General features: G+C 38.5%; 3 protein-coding genes and 2 pseudogenes across 3 annotated transcripts; all 5 read left to right on the top strand.

Moving 5' to 3' along the window:
- Positions 1–3,266: 3,266 nt before the first annotated feature.
- LOC134702630 (cytochrome b-like) lies at positions 3,267–4,575 on the top strand. The gene is given in 2 exon segments (XM_063563387.1): positions 3,267–4,421; positions 4,423–4,575. Coding segments are annotated over 2 exon segments (1,308 nt in total).
- A 17,354-nt stretch (positions 4,576–21,929) lies between these two features.
- Positions 21,930–23,331, top strand: LOC134702633 (cytochrome b-like). Its single transcript, XM_063563388.1, is given in 1 exon segment — positions 21,930–23,331. A coding segment is annotated over 1 exon segment (1,308 nt). The 3' UTR covers positions 23,238–23,331.
- On the top strand, positions 23,240–23,968 carry LOC134702634 (cytochrome c oxidase subunit 2-like). Its single transcript, XM_063563389.1, is given in 1 exon segment — positions 23,240–23,968. A coding segment is annotated over 1 exon segment (729 nt).
- A 217-nt stretch (positions 23,969–24,185) lies between these two features.
- Positions 24,186–25,343, top strand: LOC134702631 (NADH-ubiquinone oxidoreductase chain 1-like; annotated as a pseudogene).
- A 56-nt stretch (positions 25,344–25,399) lies between these two features.
- LOC134702632 (NADH-ubiquinone oxidoreductase chain 4-like) lies at positions 25,400–26,707 on the top strand (annotated as a pseudogene).
- Positions 26,708–26,753: the final 46 nt, after the last annotated feature.

Genomic DNA, 26,753 nt, shown 5'->3' with positions numbered 1-26,753 from the left:
TCCTCTTTTAAAAATGAGCTAATTTTGTACGAAAGGACTTTTTCGCTAAAGCAACGCTTTGCCCTGGCTCTGTCATTGCTTAAATAATGCTACGCAATAAACTGATTAGTTTATAAAAAGGGTTGCCTTTTATGAAGCTGAAGGCCAATTAGTGGCGGTAGGGCGTGTCGTTGGTTCTTGTTAAAATTAGTATTGCTATTTTATTAAAAAATAGGGTTAAAACGGGTTGCAAATTAGGTAAAAAATAAAACAGTCTATTAATGCAGCCAAAAAGCAGCAATCACCCACCTAAAGAATAAAACAAGGGTTCTAAAAAGGCGGTGTGTAATGGATTTGTGCTAGTAACAGACAAAAAAAAACCAAACACTGTGGAAACCCTTAAGAATGAGGTTTTATAGTGTACCGCATTTCCTGTTACCGGCCGGTACAGTGACCGCAAGGCCTGTTCTCCTGTCCTTTTACACGGAAACCCTGTTGCTGATGCATGTAAAAAGCCCTTAGTTAAGATAACTTATAAGTCAAAGTAAAACTTAATTTTACTTGACATTGTGTATTTTATTGAAAATCTAGTTGCGAATGCCCATACCTGTCCAAACTTGTTTTAGATTATGCTTTACAACCTGTTGTAGATAAGGTTTTGAACCCTTTACAGTGAGTAAGCATTTTTCAGAGTCATGTGAGACTTAACCTAATTAGTGGTAGAAAAAAACAAACTTAAACCTAAATTCTAAAGCTATTTGCTTCCTGTGGTTAATTGTAAACTGCAGGAGAAATGGATCTAAGGTGTTAATTTTTTTCGTTTGCCCTAATTTTGGTTGCTCATGTGATTTTTTGGGGTTTGAAAACTAGACTATCTGTATCTTAAAATCAAAAAATAAATAGAAATCAAGTCATATGAAAGTTCCCAAAGCGTAATTCATGGGTCACTTAAAGTCTAAGCAAAAAAGTAAATCAAAAATAAAATAAAATCAAAATGACACACTAATGCCTGGGGGGGCTGATCTGGAGGGGAGGAAATAGGAAAGCAGGTTAAATAGAGGTGACAAAAATGTGGTGTGCAGCAACAAAATGAAGCTAAATAAAATTGTGAAACGTAGAAGCGTGAGCTTGTAAACAAGGTTGTGAGCGTCTTAAAAAGTAAGTGTTAACAATAGTATGTAATATTAACACGCCTAAAAGGGGGTTAGGTGGGTTATAAACTTACAAAGACTACAAGTGATGAAGTTTATGTCTGGTCCTGAGGTCCCTTTTAAGTGAGTTAGTTTCGTATAAAAGGTTTTTAAGCAAAGCAATGTTCTGTCACAGATCTGAGTGCTATAGACAATATTGTATAGGGCCTTTTTATGTAAATAAACGTGGCGTTAGGCTGTTAAATGTGCTGGTTATAGGATGGTTACATAGCAATAATTACTATATTTGCCTTCTGGGCAAAAATTTTAATGAAATTAGTGTACGCTGGGTGAATAAATTAAGCTAGAATGTTGAGCTGTTAATTGAAAATCCCAGTAATTTGCTTAGGGTATAAGATTCTTATTCTCAAGCCAGATAGCCTGTCTCTTAAGTTGTGTTTAGTTGCTAATGTTAATATAACTGAGAGCTACAAATTCTTCCTAGCTTAGTTGTACGTGGGGGGATGGCCCAGTTGCTTTGATGAAGCTAAGCTCAAAAGTAGTTTATTGCTCTGAGGTGTTATAAAGAAGTATTATAGTACGTAGGACTTTGATTCCTAAAGAAAAAGTTAAAGCTTTTCTTTATAAACAATTTAAGAGGAGTTAATTAGTTTTAGGCTCATCTCACTGAGGTTTTTTAGAATTTATCTTTCTAAAGAAATGCACACGATTGCCTCATAAAAAGCTTACTTGAAGTAAAGTGGGGCAAATAAATTTTAGTACTTCTTGCATAAGGGTAAAGCGAAGAGGCCTGTGTGTAAAAGAAGAGCAACAAGACCCTGCGAAGCTTTATTTTAATTGAAGTTTTTGGGTTTGTTAACCCAAAAGCTTATGCATAGCTTTAAGGTCTCTTTTAAGCGAGCGAGTTTTTAGCTAAAGCAATACTTTGTGACGGATCTGTAATGACATAAATAATATTGTATAATAGGCTGATTAACTTATAAAAAGGGTTCTTTTTATGTAAATGAGTGTGTTGCTTAGTGATAGATTGTTGAATGTGTTGGGCACTAGAGAGGCTGTATGAGAGTGGCTTAGGCAGGGGTTTGCTGCAAAAAAAGGCTTACTGTTAAGGGGTGTGTGAGATGGTTTTTTTTCATATAAAAACTGAGTGTTTAGAATAGACGTTGGAGGAGGGGACTTATGTCAGGGCGGAGGGGGTGACACTGTTAGGGTGCTCCCATTACCTGAAACTATTTCAGCTGTTGGAGATGCTGTTGTGAATGGTGTCGCTGAAGTTGTTCCTGATAATCAGGAGGAAGGGGGCCCCCATGCTGAGGGTGGCTATGTTCCTTTAGAAGAACAAATAGCTGTTGTGGAGCCTGAAGTCCCAGCTAATGTCTGTCAGCCAGTCGAGCAGAGAAATGTGGTTGTAAGTGAAGAAGACAGTGTTCCTGATGTTAGTAAAGACGGGGTCAGTAGTTATTAATGCTCATAGTTAAAGTTTATTGGTGTATTAATAGTTATAATTTATTAAAATAATCCATAAGATAAGCAAAATTACAGTTAATTCGTTTATTGTTAGGCTGTTATGGTCTATTTAAAAACTGGTCAATACGGGTCTCCTTACACCTAATTAACTTGGTTTTAGTGTATGCTTGAAAGGCTACAAAGCCTTTGCGGGGAGTAAGCATTCTTCAGGACCACATGAGATTCAACCTAATTATTGGCAGAGAAAGTGGTGAATTTGACCCTTAAATTCTAAGTTACTTGGGCTCTATAGCTAATTGTAAGCTGTAGGATAATGGGGATTTGAGACGTTTATTTCCTCATTTACCCCAGCTCTGGTTGCTCATGTGGTTTTCGGTTCGAAAACGAGGCGTGTATCTTAAAAATAAAAAAATTTTTGAAGCGTAAGTTGTTGGTCGCTTTAAGTCTAATTAAAAATAAAGTAAAAATGGAGCAAAAACAAAGTTGGACACTTAACACTTTGGGTGTCTTCAGAGGTGTAAAAAGGGGGGTCCAAGCTTATGTGTACTCATAAAAAAATGCGGTGTGCGGGGGGTTTGTGCCTGTATATATAACAAAAATTCATGAGGTGGCCGAGGAAGAGGTGGTGAGCTGTAAACTCATAAACAAGGTGTAGGCCTTTCTTATGAGATGGTTGGTAACAATACTGTGAATAATATTAACACGCCTAAGAGGGTTGGTCCGTGACGAAGTACTAATAAGTTGGTGAAGATTATGAATGACAGGTTCTATGATTTGCCTTGTCCTGTAAACTTAAACGCTTGGTGAAGGTTTGGCTCTATACTAGGCTTGTGCCTAATTATCCAACTTCTAAGGGGTCTTTTATTGTCAACTCATTATACTGCTCATGAAGACATGGCATTCGATTCTGTAGTACATATTATGCGTAATGTGGAAAAAGGATGAATGTTGCGTAATATTCATGCAAATGGGTCCTCTATGTTTTTTATCTGTATTTATGCGCACATTGCTCGTGGGCTGTATTATGGGTCTTATTTAGATAAGACAGTGTGGTATTTTGGGGTGCATTTGTTTTTGTTAACTATGGCGGAGGCTTTCCTCGGTTACACTTTGCCTTGGGGGCAAATGTCATATTGGGGGGCTACTGTTATTACTAATATACTTAGAGTGATCCCCGTAGTAGGAGAGAGTATGCTCCGCTATGTATGAGGGGGTTGGACCGTGTGTAATGCAACTCTAAAGCGGTTTTATACTTTACACTTTCTCTTACCGTTTGTGATAGTGGCGGTTGTTTTTTTACACCTGTTTTTTTTACATGAGAAAGGGAGTAATAACCCTTTGGGTATTGAAAGAGGTACTATGTGTGTGCCCTTCCACCCCTTCTATACTATTAAAGATCTTTTTGGTTATGTTTGCTTTAGGTTCTTTTTTATATATTTAGTGTGTGTGGATCCTGAGCTGTTAGGGAATCATTTAAACTATTGGCCTGCTAATCCTATAAAAACGCCAATCCATGTTCAGCCTGAGTGGTATTTTATGTTTGCTTATGCAATCCTTCGTTCAATTCCTCATAAAGCGGGGGGGGTATATGTTATGTTTTTGTCGATTGTAGTATTATACCTAATTCCTAGTCTTCACAGAGGTAAGTATCGAAGTTTATGTTTTTACCCGTTTAATCAAGTAGTGTTTTGAGTGTTGGTTGGTAGGTTTATTAGGTTAACATGGATTGGTGCTCGCCCAGTGCGGGAGCCTTATATCATTTTGGGGCAGTGTCTTTCAGTCATTTATTTCTCTAGGTTGTTATTAAACCCTCTTTCTTTGTGGTGTGTGGGACAAGCTGCTTGAATACCCTAAATTCTGTAGGAGTCGTCCTGTAGACCTGAAATGGTTTAAGTTTTTAGCTTATTTCAAGTTATTAAAATTAGTAAATCGCGAAAGTAGCGCACGTGAGTGGGCTAATAAGTGTAGAAAAATATAAATATGTCTTTTTACGGGAGTCGATATTTTGGTGATATTGTCCATGGGGAACTAGGGAAAGACCTGTTCCGGTACCATGGTTTTGTGATGATAGTAGCAGTGGCTGTGTTGGTCTTTGTTATATATATAGGATGCGTAATCCTTCTTACTAAATTTTCTTATCGCCATTTCTTGAACCGTCAACGATTAGAATTTTGATGGACTATTGTGCCAATGTTGATGTTAGTAGGGTTGTGGTTTCCTTCTATAATTAACCTATATTATATAGAAGAAGTAAAACGGCCCCGGTGAAATTTTAAGGCGATTGGGAAACAATGGTACTGATCTTACGAATTTTGTCGCAATTTAGACACTCCAAGCTCTAGAGAAAGCGCTGAAAGAATTTCGTGTTATACAATTGATTCTTACATAGAAGACCAGCAGGAGACATTTAGAAAAGGAGGGTATCGTTTGTTGGATGTTGATAACCGGATGGTGGCTCCAGCAGATGTGCAAATAACTGCTTTTGTAAGAAGGTCTGATGTGCTCCATTCGTTTGCACTCCCTAAGTTACTAATTAAAGTAGATGCCATCCCAGGTCGAATTAATCGGCTTCCTATAAAAGCTTCCCAGTGTAGAATTATTTACGGGCAGTGTTCTGAAATTTGCGGGGTTAACCATAGATTTATACCGATTGTGATTGAGTTTATTCCTGAGAAATATTTTGTCATATGGTTGGAAGCTCTTAACTAAAATAAAAAATAAGCTAAAGCTTTTAAGAAGCGTTAAACTTTTAATTTAATGAACTTGTACAATGGGCAAGTAGCTTTTAGTGATAAGGTGGTCTAATATTAGGATATAGGGCTCATGCCCCTAAGGCGCCGTGAGTAGTGGCTCTTATCTTTGTGAGAGCTGGCAGAGCTAATGCGTTTGATTTAGGATCAATTCATAAGTATATATACTTGCTTTCATGGCACAAGCTGGCAGACCTAATGCATACGATTTAAGCTCGTCTTATAAGATATACTCTTGTTTGTGTGTGAATTACAAAGCTAAGCCCAGTCTCATTATGGTTAGTGTCGAGTGTCTATTTAAGACTCTAAGGAGAGTAGCTGTTTTCTTTGGAGCCTCTATCCTATTAAGCCTTTGTCAAGTGTCAGCGGACTCTTTTACTCCCTTGGGGTCGACTAAGGCTGCACTGGTGGACTGAGTAGGCGTGGTTGTTGGTGTTATCCCTTTTGTAGGGGTGCTTCTCGCTGTGGGCTTCTATACTTTGTTGGAACGTAAAATTTTGGCTATCATTATAATCCGAAAGGGTCCATCCAAGGTGAGTTATATAGGGATCTTGCAGCCTTTTAGTGACGCAGGTAAGTTGTTATGTAAAGAGTTTATTGTGCCTACACGTGCTAACGTAGGGCCCTTCATTTTGGCTCCTGCACTAATATTAACTATCAGTTTACTTGGATGGCTTTTATACCCGTATAAGTCGGCTGAAGTGTTTTATGTTTTCGGGGTGATTCTGTTTATAGTTATTACTAGAGTCAGGGTTTACGGGGTAATAATATCCGGATGGGCTTCTAACTCTAAATACTCTTTGCTAGGTGCAGTTCGTGCGATGGCGCAAAGAATTTCTTATGAGATCCCTATAGGATTTATCTTCTTTTGTGTGGTGCTGTGCTCGGGTGTGTTTATGTTTCAAGAAATTAGGGTGTTCCAACAAAGGTCCTTTTTTTTCTTTTTTCCTTTGTGCGTAGTTATAGTTGTCTGAATGCTGTGTATGCTAGCTGAAACTAATCGGGCGCCATTTGATTTTGTGGAAGGAGAGTCGGAATTAGTGTCAGGATACAACGTGGAGTACAGCGGAGGGGGGTTTGCAGTTATATTTATTGCGGAGTACTCTAGTATTCTTCTCAGAAGGGTTATAAGGGCGGCGATATTTTTCGGGGGAAATGAAGCGTTGATCGGGGTCTTTATGATGGCTTTTGCGGTCTTCTTTGTGGTTATTCGTGCTTCTTTACCTCGTTTACGTTATGATAAGTTAATGAGTTTGTGTTGGACTGTTCTTCTATGTGTCATACTTATGGCTAGTGTGTGTGTAGTAGTTCTAGTTAGGGTGTATGTAAGATAATATAAACTAGTATAATTCATTTACACTGAATGTGTCAGATAAAGTCTGTCTTACTTATGGTTAAAAGGTTGGCAATTAGACTTATTGCATTGATTATTATAAAAAACCTAAATATGAGTGTCATTGGGTTAAGCGTTCTAACTATTCTAAGTATGGGCGCCACAAGAGTCGCGATAGGGGGGGTAGAGTTGAACGGGTTGTACACCACAGACTTTGTAATAGGGTTAATGGTTACACTAACTCTATTTGTAGCAATTCTTTCCTACCTAAGGAGGGTTAAGATCCACCGGAAAGCAAGATTTAATTTAATAATTATCAGAATCAGCCTAATTTTAGTGATAAGATTCAGGGTGAGGAGGTTCTTTCTTTTTTTTTTTTTTTTTGAAAGTGTGCTAGCCCCTCTGTTGTTATTAATTGTAGGCTGAGGCTATCAGCCAGAGCGTTTACAGGCAGGGGGGTATATAGTAATCTATACGGTGTTCGGATCTCTTTTTTTCTTATGGGGGGTAAGAGAACTCTATATTAGAGGGTTGAGGAGGAGGATAAGTTCTGTGGTAAGGCTAGTAAAAAAAAGGGGAATGAGATTGTGATGGCTATACATTCTAGGGTTTCTTATCAAGCTACCAATATATCCATTTCACCTGTGACTACCTAAGGCTCACGTAGAGGCCCCAGTAGCCGGTTCGATGCTATTGGCCGGGGTGGTACTAAAATTAGGAGGGTACGGGCTGCTTCGATTTATAATAGTTATACAAATAAGGCTTAGAAGCGTTTTTTTTGTGCTGCTACTAGTGGTGAACTTGGCAGGAGGTGTCTACGCAGGATTAGCGTGTGTACGGCAAGTGGACCTAAAATGTTTGGTAGCATATTCCTCTGTAGCGCATATGAGGCTTGTGCTATTAGGAGTGCTTAGCAACACGGTATTAGGGGTAGTGGGGGCCATTATTATTATGATCGGGCATGGGTTGTGTTCATCAGGTTTGTTCAGGTATGTGAATGCTATCTATAAGATGAGGCACTCGCGTCTGCTAGTAATAAATAAAGGGGGCTTGTTAGTCTGCCCAAGTCTAGTCTTAATGTGTTTCCTGTTAAGATCAAGCAACATAGCAGCCCCTCCTAGTCTAAACTTATTTGGGGAAATCCTCGTTTTCGGCGTGGGAGGGTGAATAAGTGGAGTGTTCCTGCTTATCCTGGGTCTGATAAGCTTTATTAGGGCATGTTTTAGACTATACCTATATGGAAGTTGTTGTCACGGGAAGGGGGTGTCACACAGGGAGTCCTTAAACTTGAGAAGAGTTTGTGATGTTTTTGTTCTGGCGGCTCATTGGATACCGCTGAACTTTATGTTTATGTTTATACCCTAAACAATGAATCGTAATCCTTATTCTCGTTACTATGTACCAGGTCCAAGTCCGTGGCCCTTTTTTGTGGCTATCTCGGCAAACGGAATAGCGGTAGGGTTAATTTTGTGACTGCATCGAACTCCCAGATTTCTATTAATAGGAATGAGGTTGGGGTGTATACTATTGAGAACTTTTAGATGATGGCGAGACTTAATTCGTGAGGGAGATATTGGGTTTCATACTCGCTTCGTAATCAAGAGATTTCGTGATGGAGTTGCCCTTTTTATTCTGTCTGAAGTAATGTTCTTCTTTTCTTTTTTTTGGACTTTCTTCCATAATGCCTTAAGACCCTCGTGTGAACTAGGGATGCGATGACCCCCTCCAGGGATCCGCACGCCAAACCCGTCGTCGACAAGGCTGTTCGAGACAGGTCTTTTAATTAGGAGGGGGTTATTCGTAACTCAAGCCCATAAGAGAATGCGTTTGAAGGATTATGATGTTGGGCCATTTATTGGCCTAGTGGTAACAATTTTATGTGGGACTGTGTTCTTCCTAGTGCAACTTCGAGAATACTACTGAAACTCATACACTATTGCAGATAGGGTGTATGGAAGAGTGTTTTATTTACTAACTGGGTTTCATGGAATGCACGTAGTTGTGGGGACTCTTTGACTAATGGTGAGGTTAGTCCGACTATGGCGTGGGGAGTTTTCCAGTCAACGGCACTTTGGTTTTGAGGCTTGCATTTGGTACTGACACTTCGTAGATGTGGTATGGGTAGCATTATGATGTTTAGTATATGTGTGGTTTGGAGGATGGTTATACATGTGGTGGTTCAAAATATGAGACGGGGACGTCTATACGTTTAAGTACCCAGACGCAAAGCCTTCGTGGTATGCGTACATTCAAGAAGAGCATGCTCCGTCCTGATATAAGATTCCTGACCATTTAAAAGGTTAAAAATAGGAGTCATACAGACTAGTTAAACAGTTTTGATTTGAAATCAAGTACCAAAGCGATTCCAAGCGCTTACTAGTCTGAGTAAAGTAGTCTAATTAAGGACAGAAGACCTATGATTTTCAAGTGTTATAAGTAACCTTTACTTGAAATGGTAAGCTTTGTGGTAAGACCTATAAAATTAGTGAGATTAGGGGTAATATTGATCGGGACAATTCTTAGGGTTAGAAGAGAAGAGATAGTAGGGGTGTGACTCGGTTTAGAGCTAAATCTGTATGGATTTCTTGTAATTATAAACCCTGATGGTCACTATAGTCCTGAGCCCTGTGTAAAATATTTTGTGGTACAAAGAACGGGGTCAATTCTGATACTAGTGGGTTTTGTAACCTTGATAGAGCAGCACGTAGTGAGAGGGCTGGTGATAAGGGGGGCGGGTACAGTGTTAAAATCTGGCGTTTTCCCGCTACATTCGTGGGTCCCTTCAATTATTAAGAACAGCAGATGGTTAGCAAGAGGGTTAATATTAACTTGGCAAAAAGTCGCCCCCCTTGTCTTTTTATCAATAATTATACCCTCTAAGGGGTTGTGAGTAGTAATTGTATTGATAGCTGGAATTGGGGCAGTAGGGGGCCTTAACCAGAATTCAGTACGAGTAATAAGCGCGTACTCGTCGTTTGTGCATACATCATGAATGCTGTTAGGGCTCACATGGTCAAGAGTAGTCTTTGTAGGGTATTTTGCAGTTTACTCGCTGTCGGTAGGGCTGTTTTTTTATGGGTGCTCAATAATAAACAAAACAAGAATGGGCGGTCAGATTAGTAGAGCCGCGAGGGGTATAGGGTTACTGATACTGATGGGGATGCCTCCTTTCCTTGGCTTTCTAGCGAAAGTATTGGGTGTTTCTAATGAGAGGAAGGGCTGTAATCGTGGCTTGTATTATAGGTTCAGTAATCAGGCTAAAATTCTACATTGACTTTTTTTATAGGATAGTAATAAAAAGGTTAGTAGACAAAAACAAAGCAGAATTCAAGATTATGTGGAGGATAGTGATCGGGGCTAACCTAGCAGGGGGGGCATTGATCTTGGTGAGATTTATTTAGAAACTGCTTTTAGGCCAGGGGCGTTTTGATTTCGGCTCAAAAAGAGTGGGTAAAACCACAAAAGTATGATAAAAAGGTAATTTAAAATAAAATATTTTGTTTCAAACATAACTATAGGTAGTTGTTACCTCCTTTTTGTAGAATGGTACTTTAAAAAAAAGGATTGGTTTGCATCTAATTATTAAGCCTAGGTTTTCATTCTTAAGTGAGGAAGTTAATTAACATAATAGGGCTGCTAACTTTGTTATAAATGGCTTGTACCATTTTTCCTTATAAAAAAGTAGTTTAATTTAAGAACGATAGGTTGTGGGGCTATTAGTGGTGTCAACCCTTTTTTAGCTAGATATAGTTTAAAATAAAATATTGGCTTTGGGAGCTAAAGACACTTCCATAAGTTTTCTAGAAGAATGGTTATGGGGTTAAGAGTTGCGTTTGTCTGCATTGTGTCTTTTTTGTTTACGGGGTTATTTATGCTACTAAGGGAAAAGCGGGGTCTAGACCGAGAAAAGTGCAGTCCATATGAGTGTGGATTTGAGCCTATTGGAAGAGCTCGGAGGCCCTTTTCTATCCGATTCTTTCTAGTAGCAGTTTTGTTCGTCGTGTTTGATGTAGAGGTAGTGCTGTTAATACCTTTTGCCTACATGTTCTTTTACGGTAAGAGAGTGTTAGGGATTTTGTCCTCAAGGGGTTTCCTTCTTATCTTGTTTGGGGGTCTCTACCACGAATATCGTGAGGGGTCTTTGGAATGAGTAGGTTAATACTAGAAGTGGCATTTATGCGAAACGAATTTTGATGAGAGGTGATTGTAAGAGGCTTACTTTTGCTGTTGGAAGTGTATTGTGTGTACCTGTGGTTTTCACGTCGAGAGTGCTTCTTAAGGAAGTATGGGACCAATGAAAGTTCTCAAGGATCTAATAGAAGGTTTGAAAAGGCATATCTTACTATAGCGTATAGGGAAAAAAATATTAAGAGGCTAAAATCTAGTGCGGCTCTAAGGGCTAATAAGGCTAGATGATTGGCTTCTAAGTAAGGATAAATAAAATGATAAAAATACTAAAAAAGGAAGAAGTAGGGGGTTATGGAGAAGTGGAGTCCTGGTGACGTCGATGGCTGTGATCAACAAATCACAAAGATATTGGAACCCTTTATCTGTATAGCGGAGTCTGAGGAGGGTTGTTTGGAGCAAGGTTGAGGTTAATGATCCGAATGCAACTGGGGCATCCTGGAGCAGTGTTCTTAAAAAGAGATTGATTCTATAATGTGGTGGTTACAACGCATGCCTTAATAATAATTTTTTTTGCTGTGATACCTATCTTAATTGGAGCTTTCGGTAATTGGTTGATTCCTCTGCTAGTAGGAGGTAAAGATATAATTTACCCGCGAATAAACAACTTAAGTTATTGACTATCTCCTAATGCACTATATTTACTAATACTGTCCTTTAGAACGGATAAAGGAGTTGGTGCTGGATGAACTATTTACCCCCCTTTATCTGTGTACCCCTATCATAGGGGCCCTAGGATGGATGTTCTTATTGTGTCACTACATCTAGCTGGGCTCAGCTCTCTAGTGGGGGCTATTAACTTTGCTAGGACCAATAAAAATATGCCAGTGTTAGAAATGAAAGGAGAACGAGCGGAGCTTTATGTTTTAAGGATTAGAGTTACTGCAGTTCTTTTAATTATTTCAATTCCGGTTCTAGGAGGGGGCATCACAATAATCTTGTTTGACCGAAACTTTAACACAACTTTTTTCGATCCCGCAGGAGGGGGGGACCCCGTTTTGTTCCAACATTTGTTTTGATTTTTTGGGCATCCGGAAGTGTATATTCTTATTCTACCTGCCTTTGGTGTGATATCAAAAGTAATTATGCATTGCTCTGGAAAAGAAGCGGTTTTTGGTCTAATTGGGATAGTATACGCAATAATCGGAATTGGAGGGTTAGGGTGTATGGTGTGGGCTCACCACATGTTTACCGTAGGTCTTAATGTTGATACTCGAGGCTATTTTTCTACCGCAACTATAGTAATCGCTGTTCCAACAGGGGTGAAAGTATTCAGATGACTGGCAACTATAGCAGGAAGAAAATTCAAAATAAAGCCTGCCGCCTACTGAAGTACTGGGTTTCTGTTTTTATTCACCGTGGGAGGGCTAACAGGGGTCTTACTGTCTAGGGCTTCTATGGATGTGTCTCTACACGACACATATTATGTGGTGGCTCATTTCCATTATGTGCTAAGAATAGGGGCGGTGTTTGGGGTGTTCTGTGGTCTTAACCATTGGTTGCCAAATTTTGTTGGAGTATGCTTTAATAAGAAATGGAGGAAAGCCCATTTTATAGCAATATTTTTTGGGGTAAATACTACCTTCTTTCCTCAGCATTTCTTAGGCCTAAGAGGAATGCCTCGACGGTATATAGACTACGCTGATATTTATGCTCACTGACATTGGGTGTCTTCTTATGGGTCCGCTGTGTCTTTTGGGTCTCTAATATATTTTAAGTTCCTTCTATGAGAGGCTCTAGTAAGCCAGCGAGGGGTTGTATTTAGTGGGGGTTTATGTGGTGAAATAGACTGAGCAGGTACCCGAGACCTTTATCCAGGAAGGAAGCATGTTTATAGCCAATTGCCATTTGTGTGAACTAACCCTTATAACACGTGTATCACTTATATTTATAAGAAATCGCGTAATCAATAATTTAAAGTCATGTTAATAGATGTTTTTTCTAGATTTGATGCTCACAGCTATAACTTAATTTGGTTGTCTATGCCGTTATGGTTGCTGTCTTCTATAGTGCCAATAACCGTGCTATTTAGAGACGTGTACACTAAGGGTAGAAGTACGAGCTCTTTTCGGAGTTTGGTGCTATCCTTTACTTATTCGATGATTCGATTGAACGGAAAGGGACTAAAGCTATCTGGGTTTCCTCTAGTAATAAGGGGTCTGTTCATGATAATTCTGATACTAAATCTGTCTGGAAACTTTCCATTCTTTTTCCCTGTAAGAGGGCAGTTTGTGTTCGGGTTCTCCTTTGCTTTGTCTATTTGAACTTGTTTAGTTTTATCTAGTCTTTTATGCAGATTTGAGCAGGGGTTGATGAGTCTCGTTCCAACAGGTTGCCCGTTAATCCTTGTGCCTTTTATAGTAGTGGTTGAGCTAATTAGTGGCATACTTCGCCCTTTAACATTAGTTTTACGTCTGACACTAAATCTGGGAGCTGGTAAAGTAATTCTAACTATATGCAGGAGAGAGTTAGTAGTTAGCTGGTTAAATAGCAGAAGGCTGCTTACAGGAGTTGGGGGTATTAAAGGGTTAATAATGGGCGGAGGTGTTTTTGGAGCCGCTGAAGTTGCAATCGCGTGTATTCAGTGTTATATTTTTTGTGTCTTATTGTGTCTCTATACGGAGGATCATAGAAGGTAGGTAGTTTTAAAAGCTTTGCTGAAGCGACGGCCTTGTAAGTCGTAGAAAACTATGTGTTTTAAAGCTATGATTTGAATAAAATTCCTAGGAGTTTTCTTAATAAGTATAGGCTGTTTTGTAATCTTCCGTATAAACAAACACCTTTTGTGTTTATTTGTAGGGCTTGAAATAATAAGACTAGGCTTATTGTTTGTAACCCATGTGTTTCTAATAAATCAGTTTTGGTTAATTTTACTAATTCTATGTTTAGCTGTTTGCGAAGCCAGAATTTGCTTGGCCCTTCTGGTTATGGTGATGCGACTATGCGGAGACGATTTGATGTCAAGGTTACTAAGAGATGGCTCGTAAAAATAGTATCATACAATTAAAAAGTAACTTAGGGTTACTTTTACTGATTCTGATTGGATACTTATTTATTCTTAGAGGGAGGACCTTTGGAAAAGCTTATTTATTGGAAGTTACTGTTTGAGAGAGTAATTGTCTCATTTAGCTTCAGAGTTCTACTAGATAGCGTAAGAATAGTCTTTGTTGGGACGGTTTTGGTAATTAGAGGAAGTGTAGCAACCTACTGCAAGTGGTATATAGCTGGAGAGCCATACTACAAGCGGTTTATGGGATTAGTATGGTTGTTTGTGCTGTCTATAGTGTTTATAATCTTAGTTCCTAATTTAGTAATACTTTTAATTGGTTGAGACGGGCTAGGGCTCACCTCATTCCTATTAGTGGCTTATTACCAGAACAATAAGAGGTTATCTGCGGCTATGTTGACAGCTTTGACTAATCGAATTGGGGATGTTTTTGTACTTTTTAGAGTTTCTATTTTTTTAAGAGAAGGGGGGTGGTTAATTTATATATACCACCCAGTGCAGACATGGGTTAATTTAGGGTTTGTGGTAGTTCTTGCAGGTATAACTAAAAGCGCACAAATGCCGTTTTGCGCATGGCTACCTGCTGCCATGGCGGCACCCACACCGGTCTCCTCTTTGGTGCATTCTTCGACATTGGTGACAGCTGGGGTTTATTTGATTCTTCGCTCTTTTTATATTATCAGAGCTAATCCCTTTGTGACTCAAATACTTATAGTCTTAAGACTATTTACTCTAATATTAGCGGGGTCAAGGGCTGTGTTTGCGTTTGACCTAAAAAAGGTAATCGCACTCTCGACTTTGAGGCAGTTAAGGTTAATAATATTCTCGATTTCAATCCTTCTTCCGTCTGTAGCTTTTTTTCATTTAGTAACCCATGCGGTATTTAAAGCTTTGTTGTTTCTAGGCGCAGGGGGTGTTATTCATAGAAACCAAAGAATCCAAGATATCCGGGGGTTAAGAAGCTTGTGGCAAGGATTACCGGTAAGAATGGGTGCAATAACGGTTGCAATTGTGTCCTTGAGAGGGGCCCCGTTTATAAGAGGGTTTTTCTCTAAAGACCTAATAATTGAGCTAAGAATGATAGACAGAAGAATAACTTATGGGTGCTATTTATTAGAGCTAACAGGTTTAATCTTCACTTCTTTTTATAGGGCACGGATTGTATTTAGAGTAATACTTGGGTCTAATTACGTTAATAGCAGAAGTTTGCGGATTAATGAGCACTTAAATATACAAACTCCTTTTCTTAGCCTGTATATTGGGGCTATTATCTTAGGAGGGGTATTAGGGAGGAAAATAGAGAGGTTTGGGTTTGTAGTAGTTCTTGAGAAATATGAGAGAGTCAGAGTATTTCTTATTCCCTTTGTAGGGTTAATTTTGTGATGAGGAGTGCTTAGAAAATTAGGGTCTAAGCCTTGGTCGTCAGCCAAACTATTAAGATTCTTTTTGAGAATGTGGCTCATAGAGAGGCTAACCTCCCACCCCAGAAAAATGGCCTTCTTTAAGGGGTCCAGGATGGTAGCTCAAAGTCTGGATCAAGGTTGACTAGAGCTATTGGGCCCTCAAGGTGCCCATAAGGGACTAGGTCAACTCAGCTGTTTGAATGAAATTGTTCAGAAAAATTATTTTACCTACCAGCTGGTAGTATGAGGGCTGGTGGTAGCGGGGGGCGTAAGCTTAATTATGTTTATATAATGAGAGTTATAGTCATATGTGTAATTTTGATGGCTGTGTTTTCGATTGTCTTAATTGCCAAGCAACCTATTTCTTTAGGGCTAGTGCTATTGAGGGGGTCTATAATTGCATGTGTGGAGGTTGCACTGGAGGTTAGAAGGTTGTTAGGGTTCTTATTGTTCCTAACTTACGTTAGGGGTGTAATAGTCCTGTTCTTGTATGTTTTAAGGATCTACCCCAATGAAGTGTATCGTTTTAATCTAGAGTTTATGGTTCTCGTCAGAAGGTGTTGTGCCAGAGCGGTCCTTATGGGTCTTATGAATTACGAGTACAGAGAAATTAGCGGGTCTTTGTTTCTAAGTTTCATGGCTGAAAGAAGCGGGTTAAGGTTATATATCCTAATAGCTGGTGTGTTACTGTTTGTAATATTAGTGGTGTCGTATTTGTGCATAAAAACCATGGTGCCTTTACGAAGAGTAAAATAAACCTAAAATAGAAGATACAGTAGCTTAATTAAAGCGTCTCATTGAAAATGAGGAAGATGGATACTTTAGTACCTTGTGTCAAATCTGTAGGAGGGTTTGATTATGGCCCTAAATTTATGGGCAAAATGCTTCTCATGATTCTAAATGCGGGCTTGAACAAATTAAGTGCAAGTTCAACATCAGTGGGGAAAATTGGTTAATAAAGGAAACTTTAACCCAGCTTTTTGACAAATTCGGGGTCAATTGATGAATGCCAGCAGCCGCGGTTAGATTCAGTTCGAATATAAATTTAAGCGGATTGGTTAGAGTCAATGTTGTGTTATAAAACTATAAAAAAACTATAGGTGCAGTGTAATGTTAACGGTTTTTTGTGGTTATATTCCTAAAGTTTTAGTGAGCTTCTAACGAATCTATGAAGTGAAACCAGGATTAGATACCCTGTTATCCATAGTTTAAAACAAAAGTTCCTCTTAACTAAACATTTGGTTGTCAAAGAGAAATAAATAGGCGGTGTCTGAGATAGAAAACAGGGGATCCTGGGTGTTAAAGGATAACCCACCTACATTTGAGCCTTGTCTTATTAGTGCGTGTGTATGGTTGTTTACTCTAATATGGTGAGTGTCCGGGTAAAATTTTTGGTTATTACTGAAGCTAACTCTTATTTTACTTGCTGAGTTCGGTAAGGTAAGTTACTTTTAGTTAGGTGCAGCTACTAGAATTGGCTATATGCCCATGTAGCACAACTTCAAAAATAATTCAGATTGACATGCAGCTTATGACAAGGTTAATCTGGGATACAGATGTAACTTAAGCAATAATTCAAAGATTGAGCTACTAAAAGGTAGCTCAACTAAGTAGACAAATAAGATAAGAAAACTTGCCTTTGAAGAAGGACTTGTAAGTAAGGGTTAAAAATAAAATTACCCTGAATACAATCAGATGAGTACTAATCGCCCGTCGCTCGCGGGGAAACCTGTGAAAAGTCGTAACAAGGTAGCAGTAACGGAAGTTGCTGCTAGGCTATAATATGCATATATAGTAAATAATATTATATTTGCCTTCCAAGCAAAAGTTCTAATGAAATTAGTGTATGCTGGCCAAATAGTTTAAGCTAAAACGTTGAGCTGTTAATTCAAAATCGCAGTAATTTGCTTTGGCTTGCTTAAGTAGTTTAGGGAAAACATAAGATTTTCATTCTTAAGTCAGATAGTATTTCTCTTAAGTTGTGCTTAGTAGTTAATGTTAATATAACTGAGAACTGCAAATTCTCCATAGTCTAGTTAGGCCTAAGCTTAGTGCCACGTGGGGGATGATCCAGTTGCTTTGATGAAGCAAAGTTCAAAAGTAGTTTTTTGGCACTTAGAACTTCGAAGCGTTATAAAGAAAAATTGTAGTAAGTAGGGCTTTGATTCCTAAAGAAAAAGTTAATCTTCTTCTTCATAAATAAGTTAAAAGTAGTTAATATATAACTTAGAATTGTCAGTTCTAGATTCCTCTTACTGAGGCTTTTTATAATTTATCTTTTTTAAAGAGACGTGCATAATTGTTTTGTGAAAAGTGCACTTGAATTAAAATAGTATAAATAAATTTTAGTACCTTTTGCATAAGGGTTTTTCAAGACAAGTTTAAGAATTTAATTTTCCCGAATAAAAGAGAGTTATTTTTTTGAGTTAAGAAATCGTGGCAGAGATTTAATTAAACTAAAGAATAGCGGCTAGATACTATTCGCGCTTTTAGATATCTGGTTGGCTTAAAAAGATGTGTAAGCATTTTCCTTAACTATTTAAGGGGTAAAATTTTTTGGGTTAAGCTGAAAAATACTAAAATTGATGTTAAAAAAAAATTGGGTTTCTATAGGCTTTAAACTGGCTATTAGATATTAGTGTATTTTAACTAAAACCAGATGGGGAAAAAAGATTAATTGGGTTATTCATTTACTTTAAAATAAGCCTATGGTTGTAGGACCAGTGACTATGATAAAAACGAGTAAAAATATTATTTATTTGGTATTACTATTTTGTTTTACCTTAAAAAACTAAAGGCTAAATAAAAGTTTTTAAACGAATTCGGCAAACTAAACTTCTCGACTGTTTAACAAAAACATTTCCTTTTGATGTAAGTAAAAGGTAGTCCCTGCCCAGTGCAACTAGAGTAATGTTTGTTGTAAACGGCGGCGTTAACGTGAGCGTCCTAAGGTAGCGCGATAATTTGCCTTTCAATTGAAGGATGGTATGAAAGGGTTAACGAAGAAGGTGCTGTGTCTGAAAATTTAATTTAAACTAACTTTAAGGTGAAGAGGCCTTTATGTAAAAGAAGGACGACAAGACCCTATGAAGCTTTATCTTAATTGGAGTTTTTGGCTCTTATACGATTTTGATGGGAGATCAGTGAAAATAAGTCTTTCACTATTATATAAATCTAACTCGTATTTCCTAACTTTATATGTGTGGCTAGCTACTCTAGGGATAACAGCGCAATTTCTCCCGAAAGATGGTATTGGAGGGGAAGATTGCGACCTCGATGTTGGCTTTAGATATCCTAGAGGCGTAGAAGCTTCTAATGGTGGGTCTGTTCGCCCTTTAAAATCTAACATGAGCTGAGTTCAGAACGGCGTGAGCTAGTTCAGTTTCTATCCTCTTTTAAAAATGAGCTAATTTTGTACGAAAGGACTTTTTCGCTAAAGCAACGCTTTGCCCTGGCTCTGTCATTGCTTAAATAATGCTACGCAATAAACTGATTAGTTTATAAAAAGGGTTGCCTTTTATGAAGCTGAAGGCCAATTAGTGGCGGTAGGGCGTGTCGTTGGTTCTTGTTAAAATTAGTATTGCTATTTTATTAAAAAATAGGGTTAAAACGGGTTGCAAATTAGGTAAAAAATAAAACAGTCTATTAATGCAGCCAAAAAGCAGCAATCACCCACCTAAAGAATAAAACAAGGGTTCTAAAAAGGCGGTGTGTAATGGATTTGTGCTAGTAACAGACAAAAAAAAACCAAACACTGTGGAAACCCTTAAGAATGAGGTTTTATAGTGTACCGCATTTCCTGTTACCGGCCGGTACAGTGACCGCAAGGCCTGTTCTCCTGTCCTTTTACACGGAAACCCTGTTGCTGATGCATGTAAAAAGCCCTTAGTTAAGATAACTTATAAGTCAAAGTAAAACTTAATTTTACTTGACATTGTGTATTTTATTGAAAATCTAGTTGCGAATGCCCATACCTGTCCAAACTTGTTTTAGATTATGCTTTACAACCTGTTGTAGATAAGGTTTTGAACCCTTTACAGTGAGTAAGCATTTTTCAGAGTCATGTGAGACTTAACCTAATTAGTGGTAGAAAAAAACAAACTTAAACCTAAATTCTAAAGCTATTTGCTTCCTGTGGTTAATTGTAAACTGCAGGAGAAATGGATCTAAGGTGTTAATTTTTTTCGTTTGCCCTAATTTTGGTTGCTCATGTGATTTTTTGGGGTTTGAAAACTAGACTATCTGTATCTTAAAATCAAAAAATAAATAGAAATCAAGTCATATGAAAGTTCCCAAAGCGTAATTCATGGGTCACTTAAAGTCTAAGCAAAAAAGTAAATCAAAAATAAAATAAAATCAAAATGACACACTAATGCCTGGGGGGGCTGATCTGGAGGGGAGGAAATAGGAAAGCAGGTTAAATAGAGGTGACAAAAATGTGGTGTGCAGCAACAAAATGAAGCTAAATAAAATTGTGAAACGTAGAAGCGTGAGCTTGTAAACAAGGTTGTGAGCGTCTTAAAAAGTAAGTGTTAACAATAGTATGTAATATTAACACGCCTAAAAGGGGGTTAGGTGGGTTATAAACTTACAAAGACTACAAGTGATGAAGTTTATGTCTGGTCCTGAGGTCCCTTTTAAGTGAGTTAGTTTCGTATAAAAGGTTTTTAAGCAAAGCAATGTTCTGTCACAGATCTGAGTGCTATAGACAATATTGTATAGGGCCTTTTTATGTAAATAAACGTGGCGTTAGGCTGTTAAATGTGCTGGTTATAGGATGGTTACATAGCAATAATTACTATATTTGCCTTCTGGGCAAAAATTTTAATGAAATTAGTGTACGCTGGGTGAATAAATTAAGCTAGAATGTTGAGCTGTTAATTGAAAATCCCAGTAATTTGCTTAGGGTATAAGATTCTTATTCTCAAGCCAGATAGCCTGTCTCTTAAGTTGTGTTTAGTTGCTAATGTTAATATAACTGAGAGCTACAAATTCTTCCTAGCTTAGTTGTACGTGGGGGGATGGCCCAGTTGCTTTGATGAAGCTAAGCTCAAAAGTAGTTTATTGCTCTGAGGTGTTATAAAGAAGTATTATAGTACGTAGGACTTTGATTCCTAAAGAAAAAGTTAAAGCTTTTCTTTATAAACAATTTAAGAGGAGTTAATTAGTTTTAGGCTCATCTCACTGAGGTTTTTTAGAATTTATCTTTCTAAAGAAATGCACACGATTGCCTCATAAAAAGCTTACTTGAAGTAAAGTGGGGCAAATAAATTTTAGTACTTCTTGCATAAGGGTAAAGCGAAGAGGCCTGTGTGTAAAAGAAGAGCAACAAGACCCTGCGAAGCTTTATTTTAATTGAAGTTTTTGGGTTTGTTAACCCAAAAGCTTATGCATAGCTTTAAGGTCTCTTTTAAGCGAGCGAGTTTTTAGCTAAAGCAATACTTTGTGACGGATCTGTAATGACATAAATAATATTGTATAATAGGCTGATTAACTTATAAAAAGGGTTCTTTTTATGTAAATGAGTGTGTTGCTTAGTGATAGATTGTTGAATGTGTTGGGCACTAGAGAGGCTGTATGAGAGTGGCTTAGGCAGGGGTTTGCTGCAAAAAAAGGCTTACTGTTAAGGGGTGTGTGAGATGGTTTTTTTTCATATAAAAACTGAGTGTTTAGAATAGACGTTGGAGGAGGGGACTTATGTCAGGGCGGAGGGGGTGACACTGTTAGGGTGCTCCCATTACCTGAAACTATTTCAGCTGTTGGAGATGCTGTTGTGAATGGTGTCGCTGAAGTTGTTCCTGATAATCAGGAGGAAGGGGGCCCCCATGCTGAGGGTGGCTATGTTCCTTTAGAAGAACAAATAGCTGTTGTGGAGCCTGAAGTCCCAGCTAATGTCTGTCAGCCAGTCGAGCAGAGAAATGTGGTTGTAAGTGAAGAAGACAGTGTTCCTGATGTTAGTAAAGACGGGGTCAGTAGTTATTAATGCTCATAGTTAAAGTTTATTGGTGTATTAATAGTTATAATTTATTAAAATAATCCATAAGATAAGCAAAATTACAGTTAATTCGTTTATTGTTAGGCTGTTATGGTCTATTTAAAAACTGGTCAATACGGGTCTCCTTACACCTAATTAACTTGGTTTTAGTGTATGCTTGAAAGGCTACAAAGCCTTTGCGGGGAGTAAGCATTCTTCAGGACCACATGAGATTCAACCTAATTATTGGCAGAGAAAGTGGTGAATTTGACCCTTAAATTCTAAGTTACTTGGGCTCTATAGCTAATTGTAAGCTGTAGGATAATGGGGATTTGAGACGTTTATTTCCTCATTTACCCCAGCTCTGGTTGCTCATGTGGTTTTCGGTTCGAAAACGAGGCGTGTATCTTAAAAATAAAAAAATTTTTGAAGCGTAAGTTGTTGGTCGCTTTAAGTCTAATTAAAAATAAAGTAAAAATGGAGCAAAAACAAAGTTGGACACTTAACACTTTGGGTGTCTTCAGAGGTGTAAAAAGGGGGGTCCAAGCTTATGTGTACTCATAAAAAAATGCGGTGTGCGGGGGGTTTGTGCCTGTATATATAACAAAAATTCATGAGGTGGCCGAGGAAGAGGTGGTGAGCTGTAAACTCATAAACAAGGTGTAGGCCTTTCTTATGAGATGGTTGGTAACAATACTGTGAATAATATTAACACGCCTAAGAGGGTTGGTCCGTGACGAAGTACTAATAAGTTGGTGAAGATTATGAATGACAGGTTCTATGATTTGCCTTGTCCTGTAAACTTAAACGCTTGGTGAAGGTTTGGCTCTATACTAGGCTTGTGCCTAATTATCCAACTTCTAAGGGGTCTTTTATTGTCAACTCATTATACTGCTCATGAAGACATGGCATTCGATTCTGTAGTACATATTATGCGTAATGTGGAAAAAGGATGAATGTTGCGTAATATTCATGCAAATGGGTCCTCTATGTTTTTTATCTGTATTTATGCGCACATTGCTCGTGGGCTGTATTATGGGTCTTATTTAGATAAGACAGTGTGGTATTTTGGGGTGCATTTGTTTTTGTTAACTATGGCGGAGGCTTTCCTCGGTTACACTTTGCCTTGGGGGCAAATGTCATATTGGGGGGCTACTGTTATTACTAATATACTTAGAGTGATCCCCGTAGTAGGAGAGAGTATGCTCCGCTATGTATGAGGGGGTTGGACCGTGTGTAATGCAACTCTAAAGCGGTTTTATACTTTACACTTTCTCTTACCGTTTGTGATAGTGGCGGTTGTTTTTTTACACCTGTTTTTTTTACATGAGAAAGGGAGTAATAACCCTTTGGGTATTGAAAGAGGTACTATGTGTGTGCCCTTCCACCCCTTCTATACTATTAAAGATCTTTTTGGTTATGTTTGCTTTAGGTTCTTTTTTATATATTTAGTGTGTGTGGATCCTGAGCTGTTAGGGAATCATTTAAACTATTGGCCTGCTAATCCTATAAAAACGCCAATCCATGTTCAGCCTGAGTGGTATTTTATGTTTGCTTATGCAATCCTTCGTTCAATTCCTCATAAAGCGGGGGGGGTATATGTTATGTTTTTGTCGATTGTAGTATTATACCTAATTCCTAGTCTTCACAGAGGTAAGTATCGAAGTTTATGTTTTTACCCGTTTAATCAAGTAGTGTTTTGAGTGTTGGTTGGTAGGTTTATTAGGTTAACATGGATTGGTGCTCGCCCAGTGCGGGAGCCTTATATCATTTTGGGGCAGTGTCTTTCAGTCATTTATTTCTCTAGGTTGTTATTAAACCCTCTTTCTTTGTGGGTGTGGGACAAGCTGCTTGAATACCCTAAATTCTGTAGGAGTCGTCCTGTAGACCTGAAATGGTTTAAGTTTTTAGCTTATTTCAAGTTATTAAAATTAGTAAATCGCGAAAGTAGCGCACGTGAGTGGGCTAATAAGTGTAGAAAAATATAAATATGTCTTTTTACGGGAGTCGATATTTTGGTGATATTGTCCATGGGGAACTAGGGAAAGACCTGTTCCGGTACCATGGTTTTGTGATGATAGTAGCAGTGGCTGTGTTGGTCTTTGTTATATATATAGGATGCGTAATCCTTCTTACTAAATTTTCTTATCGCCATTTCTTGAACCGTCAACGATTAGAATTTTGATGGACTATTGTGCCAATGTTGATGTTAGTAGGGTTGTGGTTTCCTTCTATAATTAACCTATATTATATAGAAGAAGTAAAACGGCCCCGGTGAAATTTTAAGGCGATTGGGAAACAATGGTACTGATCTTACGAATTTTGTCGCAATTTAGACACTCCAAGCTCTAGAGAAAGCGCTGAAAGAATTTCGTGTTATACAATTGATTCTTACATAGAAGACCAGCAGGAGACATTTAGAAAAGGAGGGTATCGTTTGTTGGATGTTGATAACCGGATGGTGGCTCCAGCAGATGTGCAAATAACTGCTTTTGTAAGAAGGTCTGATGTGCTCCATTCGTTTGCACTCCCTAAGTTACTAATTAAAGTAGATGCCATCCCAGGTCGAATTAATCGGCTTCCTATAAAAGCTTCCCAGTGTAGAATTATTTACGGGCAGTGTTCTGAAATTTGCGGGGTTAACCATAGATTTATACCGATTGTGATTGAGTTTATTCCTGAGAAATATTTTGTCATATGGTTGGAAGCTCTTAACTAAAATAAAAAATAAGCTAAAGCTTTTAAGAAGCGTTAAACTTTTAATTTAATGAACTTGTACAATGGGCAAGTAGCTTTTAGTGATAAGGTGGTCTAATATTAGGATATAGGGCTCATGCCCCTAAGGCGCCGTGAGTAGTGGCTCTTATCTTTGTGAGAGCTGGCAGAGCTAATGCGTTTGATTTAGGATCAATTCATAAGTATATATACTTGCTTTCATGGCACAAGCTGGCAGACCTAATGCATACGATTTAAGCTCGTCTTATAAGATATACTCTTGTTTGTGTGTGAATTACAAAGCTAAGCCCAGTCTCATTATGGTTAGTGTCGAGTGTCTATTTAAGACTCTAAGGAGAGTAGCTGTTTTCTTTGGAGCCTCTATCCTATTAAGCCTTTGTCAAGTGTCAGCGGACTCTTTTACTCCCTTGGGGTCGACTAAGGCTGCACTGGTGGACTGAGTAGGCGTGGTTGTTGGTGTTATCCCTTTTGTAGGGGTGCTTCTCGCTGTGGGCTTCTATACTTTGTTGGAACGTAAAATTTTGGCTATCATTATAATCCGAAAGGGTCCATCCAAGGTGAGTTATATAGGGATCTTGCAGCCTTTTAGTGACGCAGGTAAGTTGTTATGTAAAGAGTTTATTGTGCCTACACGTGCTAACGTAGGGCCCTTCATTTTGGCTCCTGCACTAATATTAACTATCAGTTTACTTGGATGGCTTTTATACCCGTATAAGTCGGCTGAAGTGTTTTATGTTTTCGGGGTGATTCTGTTTATAGTTATTACTAGAGTCAGGGTTTACGGGGTAATAATATCCGGATGGGCTTCTAACTCTAAATACTCTTTGCTAGGTGCAGTTCGTGCGATGGCGCAAAGAATTTCTTATGAGATCCCTATAGGATTTATCTTCTTTTGTGTGGTGCTGTGCTCGGGTGTGTTTATGTTTCAAGAAATTAGGGTGTTCCAACAAAGGTCCTTTTTTTTCTTTTTTCCTTTGTGCGTAGTTATAGTTGTCTGAATGCTGTGTATGCTAGCTGAAACTAATCGGGCGCCATTTGATTTTGTGGAAGGAGAGTCGGAATTAGTGTCAGGATACAACGTGGAGTACAGCGGAGGGGGGTTTGCAGTTATATTTATTGCGGAGTACTCTAGTATTCTTCTCAGAAGGGTTATAAGGGCGGCGATATTTTTCGGGGGAAATGAAGCGTTGATCGGGGTCTTTATGATGGCTTTTGCGGTCTTCTTTGTGGTTATTCGTGCTTCTTTACCTCGTTTACGTTATGATAAGTTAATGAGTTTGTGTTGGACTGTTCTTCTATGTGTCATACTTATGGCTAGTGTGTGTGTAGTAGTTCTAGTTAGGGTGTATGTAAGATAATATAAACTAGTATAATTCATTTACACTGAATGTGTCAGATAAAGTCTGTCTTACTTATGGTTAAAAGGTTGGCAATTAGACTTATTGCATTGATTATTATAAAAAACCTAAATATGAGTGTCATTGGGTTAAGCGTTCTAACTATTCTAAGTATGGGCGCCACAAGAGTCGCGATAGGGGGGGTAGAGTTGAACGGGTTGTACACCACAGACTTTGTAATAGGGTTAATGGTTACACTAACTCTATTTGTAGCAATTCTTTCCTACCTAAGGAGGGTTAAGATCCACCGGAAAGCAAGATTTAATTTAATAATTATCAGAATCAGCCTAATTTTAGTGATAAGATTCAGGGTGAGGAGGTTCTTTCTTTTTTTTTTTTTTTTTGAAAGTGTGCTAGCCCCTCTGTTGTTATTAATTGTAGGCTGAGGCTATCAGCCAGAGCGTTTACAGGCAGGGGGGTATATAGTAATCTATACGGTGTTCGGATCTCTTTTTTTCTTATGGGGGGTAAGAGAACTCTATATTAGAGGGTTGAGGAGGAGGATAAGTTCTGTGGTAAGGCTAGTAAAAAAAAGGGGAATGAGATTGTGATGGCTATACATTCTAGGGTTTCTTATCAAGCTACCAATATATCCATTTCACCTGTGACTACCTAAGGCTCACGTAGAGGCCCCAGTAGCCGGTTCGATGCTATTGGCCGGGGTGGTACTAAAATTAGGAGGGTACGGGCTGCTTCGATTTATAATAGTTATACAAATAAGGCTTAGAAGCGTTTTTTTTGTGCTGCTACTAGTGGTGAACTTGGCAGGAGGTGTCTACGCAGGATTAGCGTGTGTACGGCAAGTGGACCTAAAATGTTTGGTAGCATATTCCTCTGTAGCGCATATGAGGCTTGTGCTATTAGGAGTGCTTAGCAACACGGTATTAGGGGTAGTGGGGGCCATTATTATTATGATCGGGCATGGGTTGTGTTCATCAGGTTTGTTCAGGTATGTGAATGCTATCTATAAGATGAGGCACTCGCGTCTGCTAGTAATAAATAAAGGGGGCTTGTTAGTCTGCCCAAGTCTAGTCTTAATGTGTTTCCTGTTAAGATCAAGCAACATAGCAGCCCCTCCTAGTCTAAACTTATTTGGGGAAATCCTCGTTTTCGGCGTGGGAGGGTGAATAAGTGGAGTGTTCCTGCTTATCCTGGGTCTGATAAGCTTTATTAGGGCATGTTTTAGACTATACCTATATGGAAGTTGTTGTCACGGGAAGGGGGTGTCACACAGGGAGTCCTTAAACTTGAGAAGAGTTTGTGATGTTTTTGTTCTGGCGGCTCATTGGATACCGCTGAACTTTATGTTTATGTTTATACCCTAAACAATGAATCGTAATCCTTATTCTCGTTACTATGTACCAGGTCCAA

Source organism: Mytilus trossulus, unplaced genomic scaffold, assembly GCF_036588685.1.
Source record: "Mytilus trossulus isolate FHL-02 unplaced genomic scaffold, PNRI_Mtr1.1.1.hap1 h1tg000585l__unscaffolded, whole genome shotgun sequence".
NCBI classification, from domain to species: Eukaryota; Metazoa; Mollusca; class Bivalvia; order Mytilida; family Mytilidae; genus Mytilus; species Mytilus trossulus.
This window is presented reverse-complemented; position numbering and strand designations above follow the sequence as displayed.